General features: G+C 31.7%; 2 protein-coding genes across 7 annotated transcripts; both read right to left on the minus strand.

Moving 5' to 3' along the window:
* Positions 1–366: 366 nt before the first annotated feature.
* Positions 367–3067, minus strand: Rilpl (Rab interacting lysosomal protein like). Of its 5 annotated transcripts, none has more exons than XM_034336524.2 (7): positions 2897–3067; positions 2105–2449; positions 1873–2014; positions 1650–1768; positions 1102–1472; positions 926–1024; positions 367–862 (listed from the first exon to the last, which is right to left on the minus strand). In XM_034336524.2, exons 2-7 carry the CDS (start codon positions 2414–2416, stop codon positions 739–741), a joined length of 1167 nt encoding a protein of 388 aa, XP_034192415.1. In that variant the 5' UTR covers positions 2417–2449; positions 2897–3067; the 3' UTR covers positions 367–738. The 5 variants fall into 5 exon arrangements, with proteins under 5 accessions (XP_034192415.1, XP_034192418.1, XP_034192414.1 ...); XM_034336527.2 differs by having other exon boundaries at positions 368–862; positions 1894–2014; positions 2897–3066; XM_034336523.2 differs by lacking the exon at positions 2897–3067 and adding an exon at positions 2706–2863 and having other exon boundaries at positions 369–862; positions 1650–1777.
* A 3183-nt stretch (positions 3068–6250) lies between these two features.
* On the minus strand, positions 6251–11743 carry LOC117609811 (FHIP family protein AGAP011705). Of its 2 annotated transcripts, XM_076688260.1 has the most exons (12): positions 11467–11743; positions 11139–11375; positions 10852–11063; positions 10510–10761; positions 10282–10432; positions 9879–10124; positions 9225–9272; positions 8741–8908; positions 7394–8668; positions 7112–7310; positions 6738–6891; positions 6251–6636 (listed from the first exon to the last, which is right to left on the minus strand). In XM_076688260.1, exons 2-12 carry the CDS (start codon positions 11286–11288, stop codon positions 6474–6476), a joined length of 3018 nt encoding a protein of 1005 aa, XP_076544375.1. In that variant the 5' UTR covers positions 11289–11375; positions 11467–11743; the 3' UTR covers positions 6251–6473. The 2 variants fall into 2 exon arrangements, with proteins under 2 accessions (XP_076544375.1, XP_034192401.1); XM_034336510.2 differs by lacking the exon at positions 9225–9272 and having other exon boundaries at positions 11139–11743.
* Positions 11744–15975: the final 4232 nt, after the last annotated feature.

Genomic DNA, 15975 nt, shown 5'->3' on the forward strand with positions numbered 1-15975 from the left:
TACACTAATTCGAATTATATTAAAATATAGTTAAAGTTGTCAGCATAAAAATAAAAATAAGAATAAAAATATTGAAATATAAATATTTCATAAGCCAATGAAATATTTATTATGTTGTGTATTTTGTATGTTATAATTTGTTATGTATTTTGTTATAACATTGAGTAATTAAATTCAACACATTATTTATTAGTACATTATAAAAGACACTTAATTCATACACTTATTATAAAATAAATGCAAAATCAAAATATAAAAAATATCTATTAAAAAAGCATAATTAATTTGAAAACTAAGGAAGTTCTGTAACTTCCTTTAATGTCATTATTTTTACGGTACAAATTATATTAATTTATAACAATCATGCAAAAAATGTACGAAAGTAAAGAGATATTACTACATGTACTATTATCAATACTTTTTAACTTTTCAGGCACGTCAATACAATTTTCAACATAAAAAGATGTATATGTATTTAATTATTTTAGACTCTTTAAGTAGATATATGTTAATTTTGTACACATGTGAATATTTTGTGTTTGTCAAATGTCTATATTTATATTAGCAACTTATTTTATTCTAATTAATAACTGTTTTTAAAATAAGGAATTATTTAAAAATAACTTACTACATATTATTATCAAGAAACCGAATGCTATTGAATAAATATAATAACATTATACTCAAGGTATTTTTATAAGATTCTGAAAGTGATTTGGTTGTTTGTTAAAAAAGTCATTATACAGACTCGTCGCATGTACTATTTCCAGACAGGGCCATTTTTGATAGACTAGAGAGACTTCTACGCGGACTACTACCAACTAAAAAACTACTGCTAGGCTCCGAGAAAATTTTCCGGAAACTGGAAATTAAACGTTATTATTAAACATTGAAACCTGTAATATTCTCTACTTGAACAACTTACAATTTACGAATTCCAGATTCAGATGCCTTTTTCCAGGGTGCATCATCTGGTTCATAAGGAAGAGGGCCTTGAACTGGTGCATCTTTGTAATCTTCTACCCTAGAAGATCACATTTAAAAAATATTATTCAACAAAATACATGGATGAAAATATTATTTTACAAGGAAGATACATACGTTTCAGGTTTTGGTCGATACAACTCTAGTTCATCTTCCAAATCTGAAACTCTGGCTTTCAGTTCATTTCGTTCATGTAAAATTTCTTTCAATTCAGCAGTGGTAAATCTTGGTCTATCAGGATCGTCCAAATCATAAACGGCTTTGTTCGTTAAATCTGGATAACCCTGCAATTTACTTAAATCTTCATTTTCTTTTCTTGCTAAACCAAGACGAGCTCGAAGATTGATCAGTTCACGATTCTGATCTTGTAATTGCGCCAAAAAGTCTGCTCTTTCTTCTACCAAGCCTCGTGCTTGCATTTGCGCTTGACGTTGCTTTCGCTTTAATTCTCGGCCGACGACTCCAAATTTTTCAACTTGTGTCGTCAGCTGTATAAATATAAAACGAAATTAGAATAAAATGTATATTACCATTGCTCATATGTAACAAAATAAATGTTATGAAAATAGAAACTAGTAATAATGTATTAAATCGTGTTACATAAGCAATATTTGATCACAATTTATATTTCCACAAATTACATACGAACATAGGTACCAATTTACATTTTCTATCTCCATATTTTTTTGTAGCAGCTCTTTATCTCTTGCACGAATTTGATCTCTTTGTTTATCTATCATAGATCTTAGGTGTTGTAATACTGCTACATCAACTTCTTGACTAGCTGTAAAAGCTAAAAATATATTACTGTAACTAACGATGTATAAACATATATAATGCAATATTCTTTGGCATTGTGTTAGTAGGTAAAAGACAGGGTGTTAGTACTTTGTTTACTGCTGTACTGACTGTCACTACGCGATTCTTGCAGAGCTTCTGCTAATCTCCTATTTTCTTCCTGCAATCTTGTAACCATTCCCACTAAATCTCGAGATTCCTGACGCCAATGTTCTTCAATTTGTTCCAGTTCCTATGCAATAAGTTAATATTACTAAATAAAAGAAAGATTTATAATTTAAGTGTCAATTGAACTTGTATGTAACTGTTTAAAATGAAATACCTTTTCAAATCTTTGTCTGTCTTCAGCTTTCCCAATTTTATCATTTTCCAATTGGGAAATTTTTGCTCGTAACTCTTGAACTGTTGTATTTTCACGTTCATTTTTAGTTGCTAAATTTTCTAGTAATTCTAATGCATGTATCACTTTTGGCATAAGATTAGTTACAGATTCTACTCCATATAAGTCTATTAATTTTTCGCATTCCTTTCCTATTTCTGAGGCAATGTCATAAACATCTACAACCGATATGTCTGATACTACAGCATATTCCTCCATATTTTGGGTTGAATAACTTCCCAAACAAAAAGGCATGAATATTTCTTATATTGGAGTTTGCATATGAACCTGTTAACAATAATAATTATATTATTTATCTTATAATTCATTCATCAATATATTTGATTAATTTTAATACATAAAGTATTTTAAGTTCAATTGAATGAAAGATTTAATGTGTTATATACAGTATATAAAGCAGTAATAAAATTATATAAAGCCAAATCAAATATAAAGAAAGATGTAAGTTTACTCATAATATATAATTACAAAAATTTAAATATTTCAAGTCAAATGGTATTAATATAATACGTGGTTAAAGTACTTTTTCTAATTAATCTAGATGTGGCATTATTTAATAAATAACAGAAATATTAACAATAAAAAAGTATACACTGATACAATTAACATATTTGAAAGTATGAGATCACGTCGATTAATCACGGTTACAGTGCTTATGTTAATCTAGCATATACTACATAATATCGCAAATACCAAATTTTGCATTTAACATACGTTCTTATGTATATGTACAGACGATTACTTTTGTCATGTGCACTAAATACTAGTAGACGGACTAAAATTAAATATAAAAACAGTTTAACAATTGACAAGCTAGTGACTCTTGGTTAAGACTAGTCCCTTTTTTCTACTACTGCAATTTTCATAAACTGCAGCTTTTGTCAAATGTTGATGGAAGGAGCACGGTGATTGGATCTTTCCGATCGAACGAATTTAAATTTATTCTTTTTATTAATGATTAACATTTGTAATAATAGCTAAGATGACTTTTTGGTAAGAAACTAGATTAAAAACTACAACATAAAGTAATTGAATTAAATAGAAATTGTTAACTTTGATACAATAATAATTTCTTTTTTTAAATAAAAAGTATAAAATTTACACATATAAGGATATAACATTTATTTAAAATTTTTTTCTGTTAAAAACTACAGCAATTAAATGTTTATGTATTGCTTTTATTAAAACATCTTCTATGTAACATAATAATATACATTCTATTTTATATTACATTTTTGATGTACTTTAATTTATATACACATAAAATTTTATATAATACAATTTTTATAATAATAAGTCCCTAATAACGAAATCAATGTTAATAAATGAAAACTTATTTAGTAATTAAAATAAATTTGTAAATTATGTACTTTACTATAATATATTGCAACGTTATTTTATAACAAAATAGAGCATACCTTTAAATAAACATAAACGTATATAGGTAACTTCAATTAATGGTAAAGTAAAATAAAAGTGTTGTTAGAATAATAATAAATATTAAATAATGTTATCTTCAATAAAATACCAAGCAATAGTCCTGTTTGAAAATATTACATGTGTTTAATAAAATATGTTAAACGGTGAAATTTTCTAAAATATTGAAAATTCATATTTGTGTAGATAGAGGTAAAATATTCTTATTATGCTGATACAAAATTTTGACAGCTTTTAATTAAATATGATATAATTTAATATGTTTAAAACAGAAGCAAAGTTTTAACTGTCATAACTTCAAATAATAAAGACAACTTGGTGAGAGCCTAGTTTAATATCACATTGTGGCAAGTAGTTTTACGTTAATAGAAATTTTTAAAGTGATCAAAAAATATGTTGTTGTACAAAGATAAACGCAATACATGGTTACAATATTTTGTGACATATACTTTGCACTTTTACTATTATTCATTCACCTTTTTTAATTAGCACAATATATTAAAAATTGCACTGATTTGTTAACACTTATTTCAGTGTTTATTAACAAAAATTGAGCTGAAACATTTCATGCACTGATTATTATGCTTTGATATGTTATTTACACGTATAATAGACAAATATTTTGTAATTGTACAATAATATTTTAGTATTGGCAAGTATTGACTTTTGTTGAGTTTGTAACAAAATTATAATGTAAATAGTAGAGCTAATGTTTTACTTTAAACGTCGTAAACCTTATGTTTTATGTTAAACATATTAAATATTGCAAAATAAATTGGAGTGCCGACACGTTTCATTGGAACCAAATTATACAATAACATATTTGTTGTTTTCCAATTATATGTAATATAGCAACAGTAAAATTAAGAATATGAAAGGAAAATATCATGAAACGTATCCTACATTAATTTCTGTCAGCTGATACTTTCATTTCTTGTCAAAGTTATTAAAAAATTGATTTGCTATCATTATACCTATATAATATTTTGTGCTACTATGTTAATAGTATATTTCTGGTATCATTGGAAAGTAGTTTTTCAAGTAAAAATAAGTCGAAAGTGCAAAGTACAAGTTTTACAATATCACTTATTGTTAGACAAATAAAATGCGAACAAAACTTTATTCTTTAAGACTATATGATCAAATTAAGCATACATTAATTTGCTATTATCTACCAAATATTTATTTATCAAATCTTTAATTATCAACACTAACATTTTAATTACTTTTTGTATACAGTTTAGTTACTATAGTTTTATAAATGAAATTTAATTAATATGATTTCATAATAATATCATTCCGATAGCTCTTCGAATAATTAATAAGATTTAGATATTATCTCTTGAAAGTTATTATTCATAATAGTCGTATGGACAATATTTATAAATTTAATAACAACATCATTTAGTAAAATTACAAAACTGATGTTTGTAAAATTAAATTTTGTGTAAAAAAAATTATCTCGCATTTTCGACTTATTTTTTTATATGAGTTATTCCTTGCCAATTGTGTAATAACTTTGTTCACCTAGAGATACAAAAGTTATTATATTTATAAAAGCATACAGTATCAAGAATTATGGATACCAATAATAACTTTTTTGCAGTTGAAAACATAAAAAATTTCAAACTCATACTTTTTTATCCTGGGTAGAGCAACATTTGTTTGAACGGTTTCAAAGAAAATGATTCTGAAATTTCTAATACCTTTCTATGGATGAAAAAGATTATCACTGACATATTATGACTCCGTGAAACTTTTATAAATATTTCATCTTGTATATTAGCTGGTAATTACGTAACATCGCTCATACATTAAATTAAGTACAATGAAGAGGAGCTACGTATTTATCATATATGTATTATGTATTGCAATTTAACGTATAAGAATTGTAAACTTTACATACCTATATACGGTATTCATATTTATTTCTATATAGACGGAAACTATTTGTGGTTTAAAAAGTTTAGGGTGAAGATTATTCAACTAATTAGACTGTTTTTCTTTTTTAATTTGTTGGATAACTATTGCAACTACTAAGTTATCAAGGCTGATGGTGAATATTTCTTCCCTAAATTTCTTAAACTCTGAATAGCTGCTGCCTACAGATGAATTAATGAATTAATTTAAATTAATTCATCATGGAAATTATTTTATAATTAAGTTGTAAAAAGCATTTGGAACAATTTCCAAAATGTTAGTATACAGTAGCGCATTACACGAATAACTTGGCACGTTTTCCTGTTTATTTATAACTTGTTATTTATAGTATTGAATTGTTGTGTATGATCGATTACAGTTTGAAACAAACTCATTCAATTTTTAAAATATTTCATAAAATTGTTAATAATATGTGCACATTATATAGGAAATTGCTCTAAATGTCAGTCTTCGTAACAATATTCAGCCGATATCATTTAAATACTATAAATTAAATTAGTACTTTAAAAGCGCTTAATAAATAAATATATTTTTATATATATTCTTTTGTTAACACGTGTCAACGTAACGTGATTAATATTTAAAATCGATAACATCAACGGAAACATATAAATCTACAGCCTTAAAGGCTAGTTTCTTAATTTGTCATATTTACAGTTATCAAATAAAATAGCGTTATTATTATTTGTGTGTGTGTGTGTGTGTGTGTGTTGCAGCAATACACTCTATATTGTTTTTACATTTTGTTAGATATGACTTGAAATGAACAGTATAATTCTATAGTTTATTATATGAAAGTCTAATATTATATCACATATTTATTAAAATCCTGTAAAAGGAAGAAAATATTCTGGATAATATTGTTTTATCATTAATTGAAGGTTAATTTGTGAATTTTAGTTAGTCTTACATGCTAAACTTGAAACTCTAAATTACTTGTAAGAGATATAATGGCATGTTCCTGTGTAATAGCAGCTAGTTCTTTCAGCCATTCGTCTAATATAACTGCACATAAGACCACATTTTGTGCTGGACTTATTTCATTTGGAGATTCCCAGGACGTTTTCGTATAATACCTAAAGAGTTAAGAGTTATTTTTACTTTAATCAAACGAGAATTCATAATGTTTTTACTTTTCTCAGATATAAAATTAGTAGTGTAACTAGAAAATATTTACCGATATCCGGAGCTATGACCAATAGCTTCTAATTGATTTTCTGATACACTAGGCGATTGATTTACATTAATTAAACTACTTGGACCGGAACTACCACTTGATTTTCTAAGCATTTGTGTAAAGGAGGACGTTAAACTCCATCTTTTGTTTTCGCCTATGAAACACAATTCATTAAATATAATTTTAGAGTGTACCAGTCATTATTATTTATGGCAAAAAATCTTAGATGTCTGTACCTACATCGTTTAAATACTTCCAGAGTGCATGATAGTTGTTAAAAGTAATAGAATATTAACTTATGTAATTATAGAGACAGTGAGGTATAAATATAAAAAGGAAGAAACATATTCTGAATAATGCTAAGATAATCATACCTCTTGAGAATGGTTCACTGCTCAAAGAATTTCTTTTAAGAGGTGCAGAATGAGCAGCAGCTTCTAATGCATTTTTTCTTGCATTCACTAATTTATCTTCACGATTAATCAAAAACTGACGAGCTTGCTCTACTAATACATCTACGTTATTATACTGTGACAGAAACTGGTCTATTTTATGTTTCAATGACGCAAGTACCTACATAAAAGGATATTTTATTATAAAATTTCTAATACTTTACAAGATACTTTTATAATCAGCATATTTGTATAATTACAAACCTGAAAAAGTGATCTAATACTAGGTTGAAACACCAAAGAATGATTCAAGAGAAACGACTGTAACAATGGCTGAGGATATATCGCTAGTCTACTGATAAGACCAGTTAAATGTAGATTAACGTATAAATTGTTACTTGTCATACATTCCAACTTTCGTAAAAGAACATCCAAAAATATACCGACGTTTGGTTGTCTATTAAATACATCCTGACGATAGTTCTCTTTAGTTTGTTTATTCGCTGTTAATTCTTCTGGCGTCACTGAACTTGATTCTATAATGCTATGAAGAAATATACCTTGTTCTTTATTTGATTCGGCTTCTATTTCTTCGTGTTCACTTATTCGATCTTCACTAGGTTCATTGTCTGGTGTAGACTCTGAAGAACCTTTAAATGCAAAGCTTTCATAGCCGCTACTTTCTCCTAATGATAAAAGAGAGTTCATAGCAGTATTTGAATCATCAATGCCACTATCAAATTCTTTTTTATCTATTAATAATGTTTCCTTAGCCAATTCTGATATTCCAATATTTTCGCTTAACAATTCAGCAATATCTGCATCTAGTTTTGCTTGCTCTTCTAATGATAATTCTATTCCTGCTGTTTTTAGAGATTCTGGTTTTACATCTTTCTCTGTTACGTTTAAGTCTTTCTTATCCAACAGAGATTGAATATTAACTAGTGCATTAGTTGCTGAGGAATTTTCATTGATTTCATTGAAAGCAGCTGAATGTTTTAACGTTTCTAATGACAAGGCTTTGCTTTCAATTTTCTTTTGAGATTGATCTGACAATGTATTATCATCTATCAAAGTTGCCGCACTGCTGGTAGTACTATCTTTAGGTAACTCTCCATTGTATTGATACGACCAATTAGAACATGCGATTCGACAAGCTCTTATTTTTTGCCGAGCATCGCACAAATATGCATGGTAATTTCCGTACAAACTATCTGATAATCGAGCACCATAATTTATAGATGTAGGCAAAGATTTTAAGTATTCAGATGTGGTATTTAAATGCTTTTCGTTTGTTGCATTATTTGGTAATGAATTAAATTGGGAATTTACAAATGCAAAAGGCGTGCAACAACTTGGTGTCAGTGAAAGAAACTTTTCAGCTGCACGTCCAAACGGATCTATATCTCTTAACCTTCTACGTTGAGAAAGCATTACGTGGGAACATGGGCTCAATGCACCTAGACATAGTTCTAACATAATGTCTTCGCAATTTAAATTGACCAAAGTTTCAAAGAGGGCCAATGTCACTATACATAGCTAAAACAGATAAATTAACAGTCGGTATTGATATCATTTTTATATAGAAACTAATAAACATTAAAAGTGTACTCGTGATCTAGAAGATATCCTCTGGATAAGACTGTCCAATATTCTGCATTCGTCATAATTATCTTCAAGTAAAAATCTAACAAGCGAACGCAAAAGGCCAGGTTCAGTTACCGAACGAAGAAATAAATCAAAGTAAGCGGTTGCTGCAACTAATTCATCCACAGTTGTCTGTAATGTTAGAAAACTGGTTACTTGAATAAAAGTAATGTTTTTTATTTCTATATATTAATTGTTAATAAAATAGTGGAACTTTTATTTAGGATTCTTCAATAGTTAATTACATTTTGTATTAAATGTTTAATTTGTGGTAAAAGAAGGATATTAGTATTCAGAGGCAAGCATATTAATGTTATGAATTTAGTAAAAGATAAGCATACACTACATCTAATATTAATATTTTACACATATATTAATATATATAATGTTAAATATAGTTGTAGGCAATGATCAAGCTTGTTGCTCAAAGTATAGTGTTTGTACTAACCCCGTGTTCGTGTGCATCTAGCTGTTCTATGCTCAAACCAAGAGAATCCTGAGCATCATAAAAATGTCACCAGATAGCCACCAATAACCATGTCATAACATAAATGATATGAATCTTGTTATCTCTATTATTAGTAATTAGCAGTAGGTATCAATATGCAGCTTTACTGTTAGCATATCAACAATGTTATATGCATTTAATTAACATGTGTGTATCTTAATTAAATATATACCTATATAGTGGTCTACAATGTAGAAATAATTTAAAAGCTAGTTTTTTAATTTACTATATTAATTATATTATAAATTTGATACTTTGAATAAATAGAGGAAAAAAAGAAGTAGAACAGAATGAGATAATTCAAAGTATCAATCAAACTGTTGAAATTAACCCTTAACGTTTAAGACTGCTTTTTTAAACTCTCTACATACACAATAATTATTTTACTAATGCTTTAAATAAATAAATTTCAAATACCTTCTTTCACCACATGTACACGCAGAATAAAAATATTATTGTAAAATATAAAATGTATAATTATTTAATTTAATAAAATATATAGAGAGAAAAATTTATAAACTTGTAAAATGTTTTCGAAAATATTAATTTATTTTGAAGACTTTGCAATATGAGATATGTGTATTTGATACTCACCTGCAATAAGGCTGGTCCCATCACAGGCACCAAAAAACCATGATACAAAAATTCTAGTAACTGTTTTTGTACCAAAGGATGTGCAACTTGTGCAACTGCATTACAAAATTCTAATGAATTCATAAGATGCATCAATGCTGGTAAATCATTAACATCATCTGGAGTTAATCTATGCCAATCATCTGTCTCAATATCTAGTTTTCTGGGCAATAATGAATACAGTCCACTTAAACCCGTAGCCAATACCTGAACAAATAAAAATTATATTAAGATTATTAGAAAACAATAATATAAACAGCTTAATATGTAATAATTGATCCTCATGTTGAAAAAATAACTTTAATGAAACACGATATATTTGATTTTCATAAAAATTTAACTTTTTGTTACAAAAGCTACATACAGGGCATATATTAGAATGCTCAGCAATATATATCCCAACCTCATCATTTTTTTTTGAAAGAGACATACAAAGTAACATAGAATCACGTGCTTGTTGTCCTACTCCTCCTTCTCTATGTACATGTGGTATTAGTAATGTAAAAATAATAAACCTGAAAATATTTTAAGTTAGTAAATTTGATTGTATATTTGTTACAAATAGCATATAAAATATGTATATTCTACCAACTTGCTTTCCCCTACTGCTGTTGGATGAAAAAACAAGTCTAGTAATGCCATGTTTTGCATTAAAGCAACACATAATTGATTTAGTAACACTACTAATTTTTTTTCTACTTCTAATGGCATAATATCGTTTGCACAATTTTCAAGTAATCTTAACAATGGTCTCGCAACTGGTTCATGGGCAAGAAGAGTACCACTATGTGATACTAAAAGTTCATACAGTTTCAACTGTTCCAAACGCACAGCATTATTAAACCTATAACATTATATGTTTCATAATAAAATATAATTATCAATACAATATTTATATTAAATATTAAAACTCATTTCTATTAAATTTTTATACCTTCCAGTGTGTATGCTCCAATCATAAAGTTTAACAAGAAGATTTTCACTTAATAAATATTCCAGGCAAGGAGAATGTGTTGCAGTTGTAGATTGTCGATAGTTATTATAAAAATTAGAGTCTCGTAACTCTAATAGTAATAGAGTTACCATTTGATCTATATGATTAACCACTCCAAGAACATCATCCTGATTAGGTATCCCGTTAGGTGGCTACAGAATTATAACAATATGTGCGTGTAATTTATTATACTACATATTTTTATAACTTTTTCATAAAAGACTCACAGATGTATGCAAAATAATTTCGTAAGCTTGTTGCCAATGTTTACAAAAGCTGTCATAACATGCTGATGGATCAGCGTCCTTTGGTGGAGAGTCTCTTGAACGCTGTTTACTAAAACTAGTTCTCAGTGGACTACTTCGTAACCAGCTCATTTTTTTTAAATTTATATGTTATCTATTTTCGCATTTATCAAACATCTGATTTTACACATTTTTCCTTCTTGGAGTATTTCACATTATCTTCATGTTAACAGTCATATAAGCAAATCATTCTTATGTTTTTCACGATAAAAGTTAACCAAATTTTCTTGTCAAAACCTGTCCTACTTACAATTATGATAATAGCCTACCTACAAGGCAAGGACAGTGATAACACAAATCGCATATTTATTAGGCGACTTGCGCATTACGAATACTTTAATGCGTGAAGCGAATATTTTGCAAGTATTATTTCGTATACTTTGAAAATTGATTACTTTTTTGTTAACATGTCAACCCATTATGAAATCGCCATTTTCATTGTACTGAGATTTAGATAAGCTGAAACACTAATTCTGTTGATTTTTTTTACGTATGCATCGAGCAAAGAACAGTTCTCTAGTGAAAATGGCATTGCAGTGTTGCGTGTCCTCCTTGAGGTTTAGGGAATTATAGGGATTTCTGAGACGTGAGTAAGGTGCCCGTGGAGCGCTGAAGCACTCTGCTGAGCAGAATCTGCTCTAGTGATGGCTAGAACCAGGGTTGGGTACGTATTATACGTGAGATATTATACTGTAACGCTATCGCGAAATTTCATCGACATGCCACCTCGCGAAATAGCCCCGAATTATCCACGGCTCGCGATTCGAATATGTTAATGTTACGCGAACACACATCGCGTAAACCTTATCCCGTTAGACTCTAATAAAACAACCCTAAACTATGTTAATTTCAAAGGAACTTCACCACCGTAAACGTTTATGACCTCCGTTTTTCGAACTCCAGGCCATCCGCGACGAGCGATAATTTAAATTCACGAACTTCCTTTCGAATCGCAGTTGTCCCCGTGTTTATTACCGATAATAGATTGCTTTATTCACCGTCGCCCTAAGGTACAGTTGTTGCCGTCAACTTTATTGCTTTGCCGCGGCTAACGGTCCCGAACGGGAAACATCGACGCCGACCAGCCGAAGGTAGAAGACCCTTGGAAAACCTCGGGGTTTTCCCCAAAAAATCGCTACGTCACAAGCGGGCGGCCACCTCGAACTCCCCGCTACAAATTCGGCCAACCAAAACAACCATTCTTGTTACCGCCCTCCACCAATCATGTAAAACAACCCCCACGCTACGTCTCCGCGAATTTACCTTGTAACGCGTTTTTGAAATACAGAGCAGAACAACTCTTGACTCCGTTCAATCTTGACGTTTTATTAAAACCTATCATTCGAAGTAAGAAGTTTTTGTTTTGGCGCGCACCAAGCAGTGTGTTTCTACACTCCACGGGCAGCCAACTCACGCTCTGGAACCTTTTCCCCAGAATCTCCCTAAAACCGCTACGGGAAAACGTAACAATACAATGTATTATATATGGTGTTACGTTTCCCGTAGCGGTTTCAGGGAGATTCTGGGGAAAAGGTTCCAGAGCGTGAGTTGGCTGCCCGTGGAGTGTAGAAACACTCTGCTTGGTGCGCGCCAAAACAAAAACTTCTTACTTCGAATGATAGGTTTTAATAAAACGTCAAGATTGAACGGAGTCAAGAGTTGTTCTGCTCTGTATTTCAAAAACGCGTTACAAGGTAAATTCGCGGAGACGTAGCGTGGGGGTTGTTTTACATGATTGGTGGAGGGCGGTAACAAGAATGGTTGTTTTGGTTGGCCGAATTTGTAGCGGGGAGTTCGAGGTGGCCGCCCGCTTGTGACGTAGCGATTTTTTGGGGAAAACCCCGAGGTTTTCCAAGGGTCTTCTACCTTCGGCTGATCGGCGTCGATGTTTCCCGTTCGGGACCATTAGCCGCGGCAAAGCAATAAAGTTGACGGCAACAACTGTACCTTAGGGCGACGGTGAATAAAGAAACCTATTATCGGTAATAAACACGGGGAAAACTGTGACTTGAAAGGAAGTTGGTGAATTTAAATTATCGCTCGTCGCGGATGGCCTGGAGTTCGAAAAACGGAGGTCATAAACGTTTACGGTGGTAAAGTTCCTTTGAAATTAACATAGTTTAGGATTGTTTTATTAGAGTTTAACGGGATAAAGTTTTCGCGATGTTTGTTCGCGTAACATTAACATATTCGAATCGCGAGCCGTGGATAATTCGGGGCTATTTCGCGAGGTGGCGTGTCGATGAAATTTCGCGATAGCGTTACAATGGTATTCTACAGTATATTACGCTACTTAGTTTTATATGCATTATGTAGCGGATTCGTTAGTGTTTCTGGCTCGGATAGAAAAAACTAGTCTTAGTATGTAGTATAAAGAATATATATTTTATTTATGCGGCGACTGGCTAGCGCGAACCTCTATCTAGCCGTTAAAAACATTTTACTTTCGTCTTTTTTTGGAATATATATTATTGAGATCAGTAACTGCATATATAGCGTCTTGGGTTGCTGCCAACCTTACAACTCTATACTATATATACAGGGTGTCCCCACAGCCGACTCTAGTACTAGCCATGCTGAACAACGTGGCAACACCGCTCACGTGACAATCGGGAGTCCTATTTTCAAAAACAGAGTCCTGTGCTTGGAATTGTAATTAACGTCTTTTTTAATTAAAAGCTGTAGTAATATACACTATTTTGTGTTAATTATGTATAAACAATATATAAACGTTGCAACTATGGCAAATAGAAGTGATGTGGTAGTATAAAATTGTTATAAATGTGATATATATTTTGTGTACTCTCGAAGTAGTTTGGTGTTGTGAAGCATGATATTTGAAATATTTACAGTGGTTTCAAGAAAATTTAGGTATGAAGCAAAATGAAACCACCTTTGGATCAAATTGAAACATTTAAGAATTGATGAACGTGTATATAAGTTTACAAAAACCTTGAAACAAGCGAAATTATTGGAACGAAACCAAAGAGGTTATGTGAAGTCCAGAGAGTAGTCGGGAGTCTGACGACGTTGATTGGCTGAGGGTCTGGGAGTCCGGGAGGCAGATAGGGTAGGGTAGGTGTTGATATATTCAGACCGGACTGCCGCGGTGTTGCCATTTTTACTTCAGCACGGGTAGTACTAGAGTCGGCTGTGGGTGTCCCGTAACGTATTTTCACCCTCTCGGGTGGTGGTAGGTGGGGTGATTCTGAACAACTTTTTCCTTTGCGAAAAAGTGGTTTGAAGCTTCCTTTTTGAATTATTAAGCAAAAACACTGACCAATCCGAGCGCGTACAGCGCGCGAGCTCAGGGACGGCAGCGTCGGCTACTACAGCGGGGCTTGACGTAGGTCGCGAACAAACGGCTCGGCGCCTCGTTAGCATAGCACAATGAAAAAATTAAACTAGTTAAACATTTTTTGTTGTTGTTCAAAAGGAATACGGAATCTAATCTCTTGTTGCCTGTCATTATGTAAAAAAGGAAATTAAATAAAAAATAAAAATGTTTGAAATGAAATAATGAATACAAATTTTAAAACAATTTCAATGAAACTTACCCATTCGTTCGTAAATTTACCTGCTATGCTGAAAGCAGATAATTCCTACCTGGGTCTATCCTGGATTATTGTGTCGGTCTTCATCACTCGACGAAGAAACACGTATGCAGAACAGCTGATTTCATGGTCGGACTAGTGAACTCGTCTCGTTTATTGCACTTAGGTATTGCACTTACGTAGCCCTTTTAGGGGTCGATTTTTTCACTAAAATGACCGCACAAAATCACTGTCACTTTTCACGCACCTTAACCTTATGAATTATTATTGTACATAAATAACTAAATTCAATTGAATTGTCTTTACGTACAGCTGAACTTTTTTATTGAAGAACGTCGTGGTACAAAAAAGTTTCTTCAACTGTCTCAGGCTCAAGACCGAATGTCCTTTTTCTTCTCGGGCCTCTTTGTCTTCACTTTCGCTTTCCCCCGGGCCGCGACTTCGCGCAACATGGAAGCTATTAGCTGCGACGTCACAAACGTCTTGACTGCCTAGCAAACGGTCGCTGTTACGACTACTTTTTTTTTAAAGTGCGTGAAGCAACTTCCGCTGCACCTTCCGCAATGTTTCTACGGCGATGACAGGCGACAAGAGATTAGATTCCGTATTCCTTTTGAACAACAACAAAAAATGTTTAACTAGTTCAATTTTTTCATTGTGCTATGCTAACGAGGCGCCGAGCCGTTTGTTCGCGACCTACGTCAAGCCCACCTGTCGTAGCCGACGCTGCCGTCCCTGAGCCCGCGCGCTATACGCGCTCGGATTGGTCAGTGTTTTTGCTTAATAATTCAAAAAGGAAGCTTCAAACCACTTTTTCGCAAAGGAAAAAGTTGTTCAGAATCATCCCACCTACCACTACCTGAGAGGGTGAAAATACGTTACGGGACACCCTGTAGATGGGAGAGTGCCGCCACATCACTCCCCTCCTAGCGGTTGAGTCTTACAATAATTAATTCTAATTCTTAATTTTAATTTTAATTCTAAGCCGCGAATCTAACAGTTTTACGCATATATGTCTTTGGTATCGCTTGGATTTGTACATCGTTGGCCTCCATAAACGCAGGTTTTAATCGTTCTATCGTAACATTTAGCGGTTTTCCTTTATAATTAATACAAAAAACGTCATCTGACAAACGCTCAATCACCTCATATGGGCCCTCGTAAGGTGGTTCTAACGGTCTTTTTACCGAGTCCACCCTTAAGAA

This window comes from Osmia lignaria, chromosome 5, assembly GCF_051020975.1.
Source record: "Osmia lignaria lignaria isolate PbOS001 chromosome 5, iyOsmLign1, whole genome shotgun sequence".
Taxonomy (NCBI): domain Eukaryota; kingdom Metazoa; phylum Arthropoda; class Insecta; order Hymenoptera; family Megachilidae; genus Osmia; species Osmia lignaria.

What these genes read in the sequence shown, in the direction of transcription:
- Rilpl (XM_034336523.2), bottom strand. Translation starts at nt 2,416, where the DNA reads ATGCCTTTTTGTTTGGGAAGTTATTCAACCCAAAATATGGAGGAATAT. An exon ending in TCAGTACAGCAGTAAACAAA is followed by an intron (nt 1,778 to 1,872) that starts GTACTAACACCC and finishes ATATATTTTTAG; the next exon opens with CTTTTACAGCTAGTCAAGAA. An exon ending in TATCGACCAAAACCTGAAAC is followed by an intron (nt 1,025 to 1,101) that starts GTATGTATCTTC and finishes GTGATCTTCTAG; the next exon opens with GGTAGAAGATTACAAAGATG.
- LOC117609811 (XM_076688260.1), bottom strand. Translation starts at nt 11,288, where the DNA reads ATGAGCTGGTTACGAAGTAGTCCACTGAGAACTAGTTTTAGTAAACAG. An exon ending in TAGATGCACACGAACACGGG is followed by an intron (nt 8,909 to 9,224) that starts GTTAGTACAAAC and finishes CTAACATTACAG; the next exon opens with ACAACTGTGGATGAATTAGT. An exon ending in GTATTAGATCACTTTTTCAG is followed by an intron (nt 7,311 to 7,393) that starts GTTTGTAATTAT and finishes CCTTTTATGTAG; the next exon opens with GTACTTGCGTCATTGAAACA.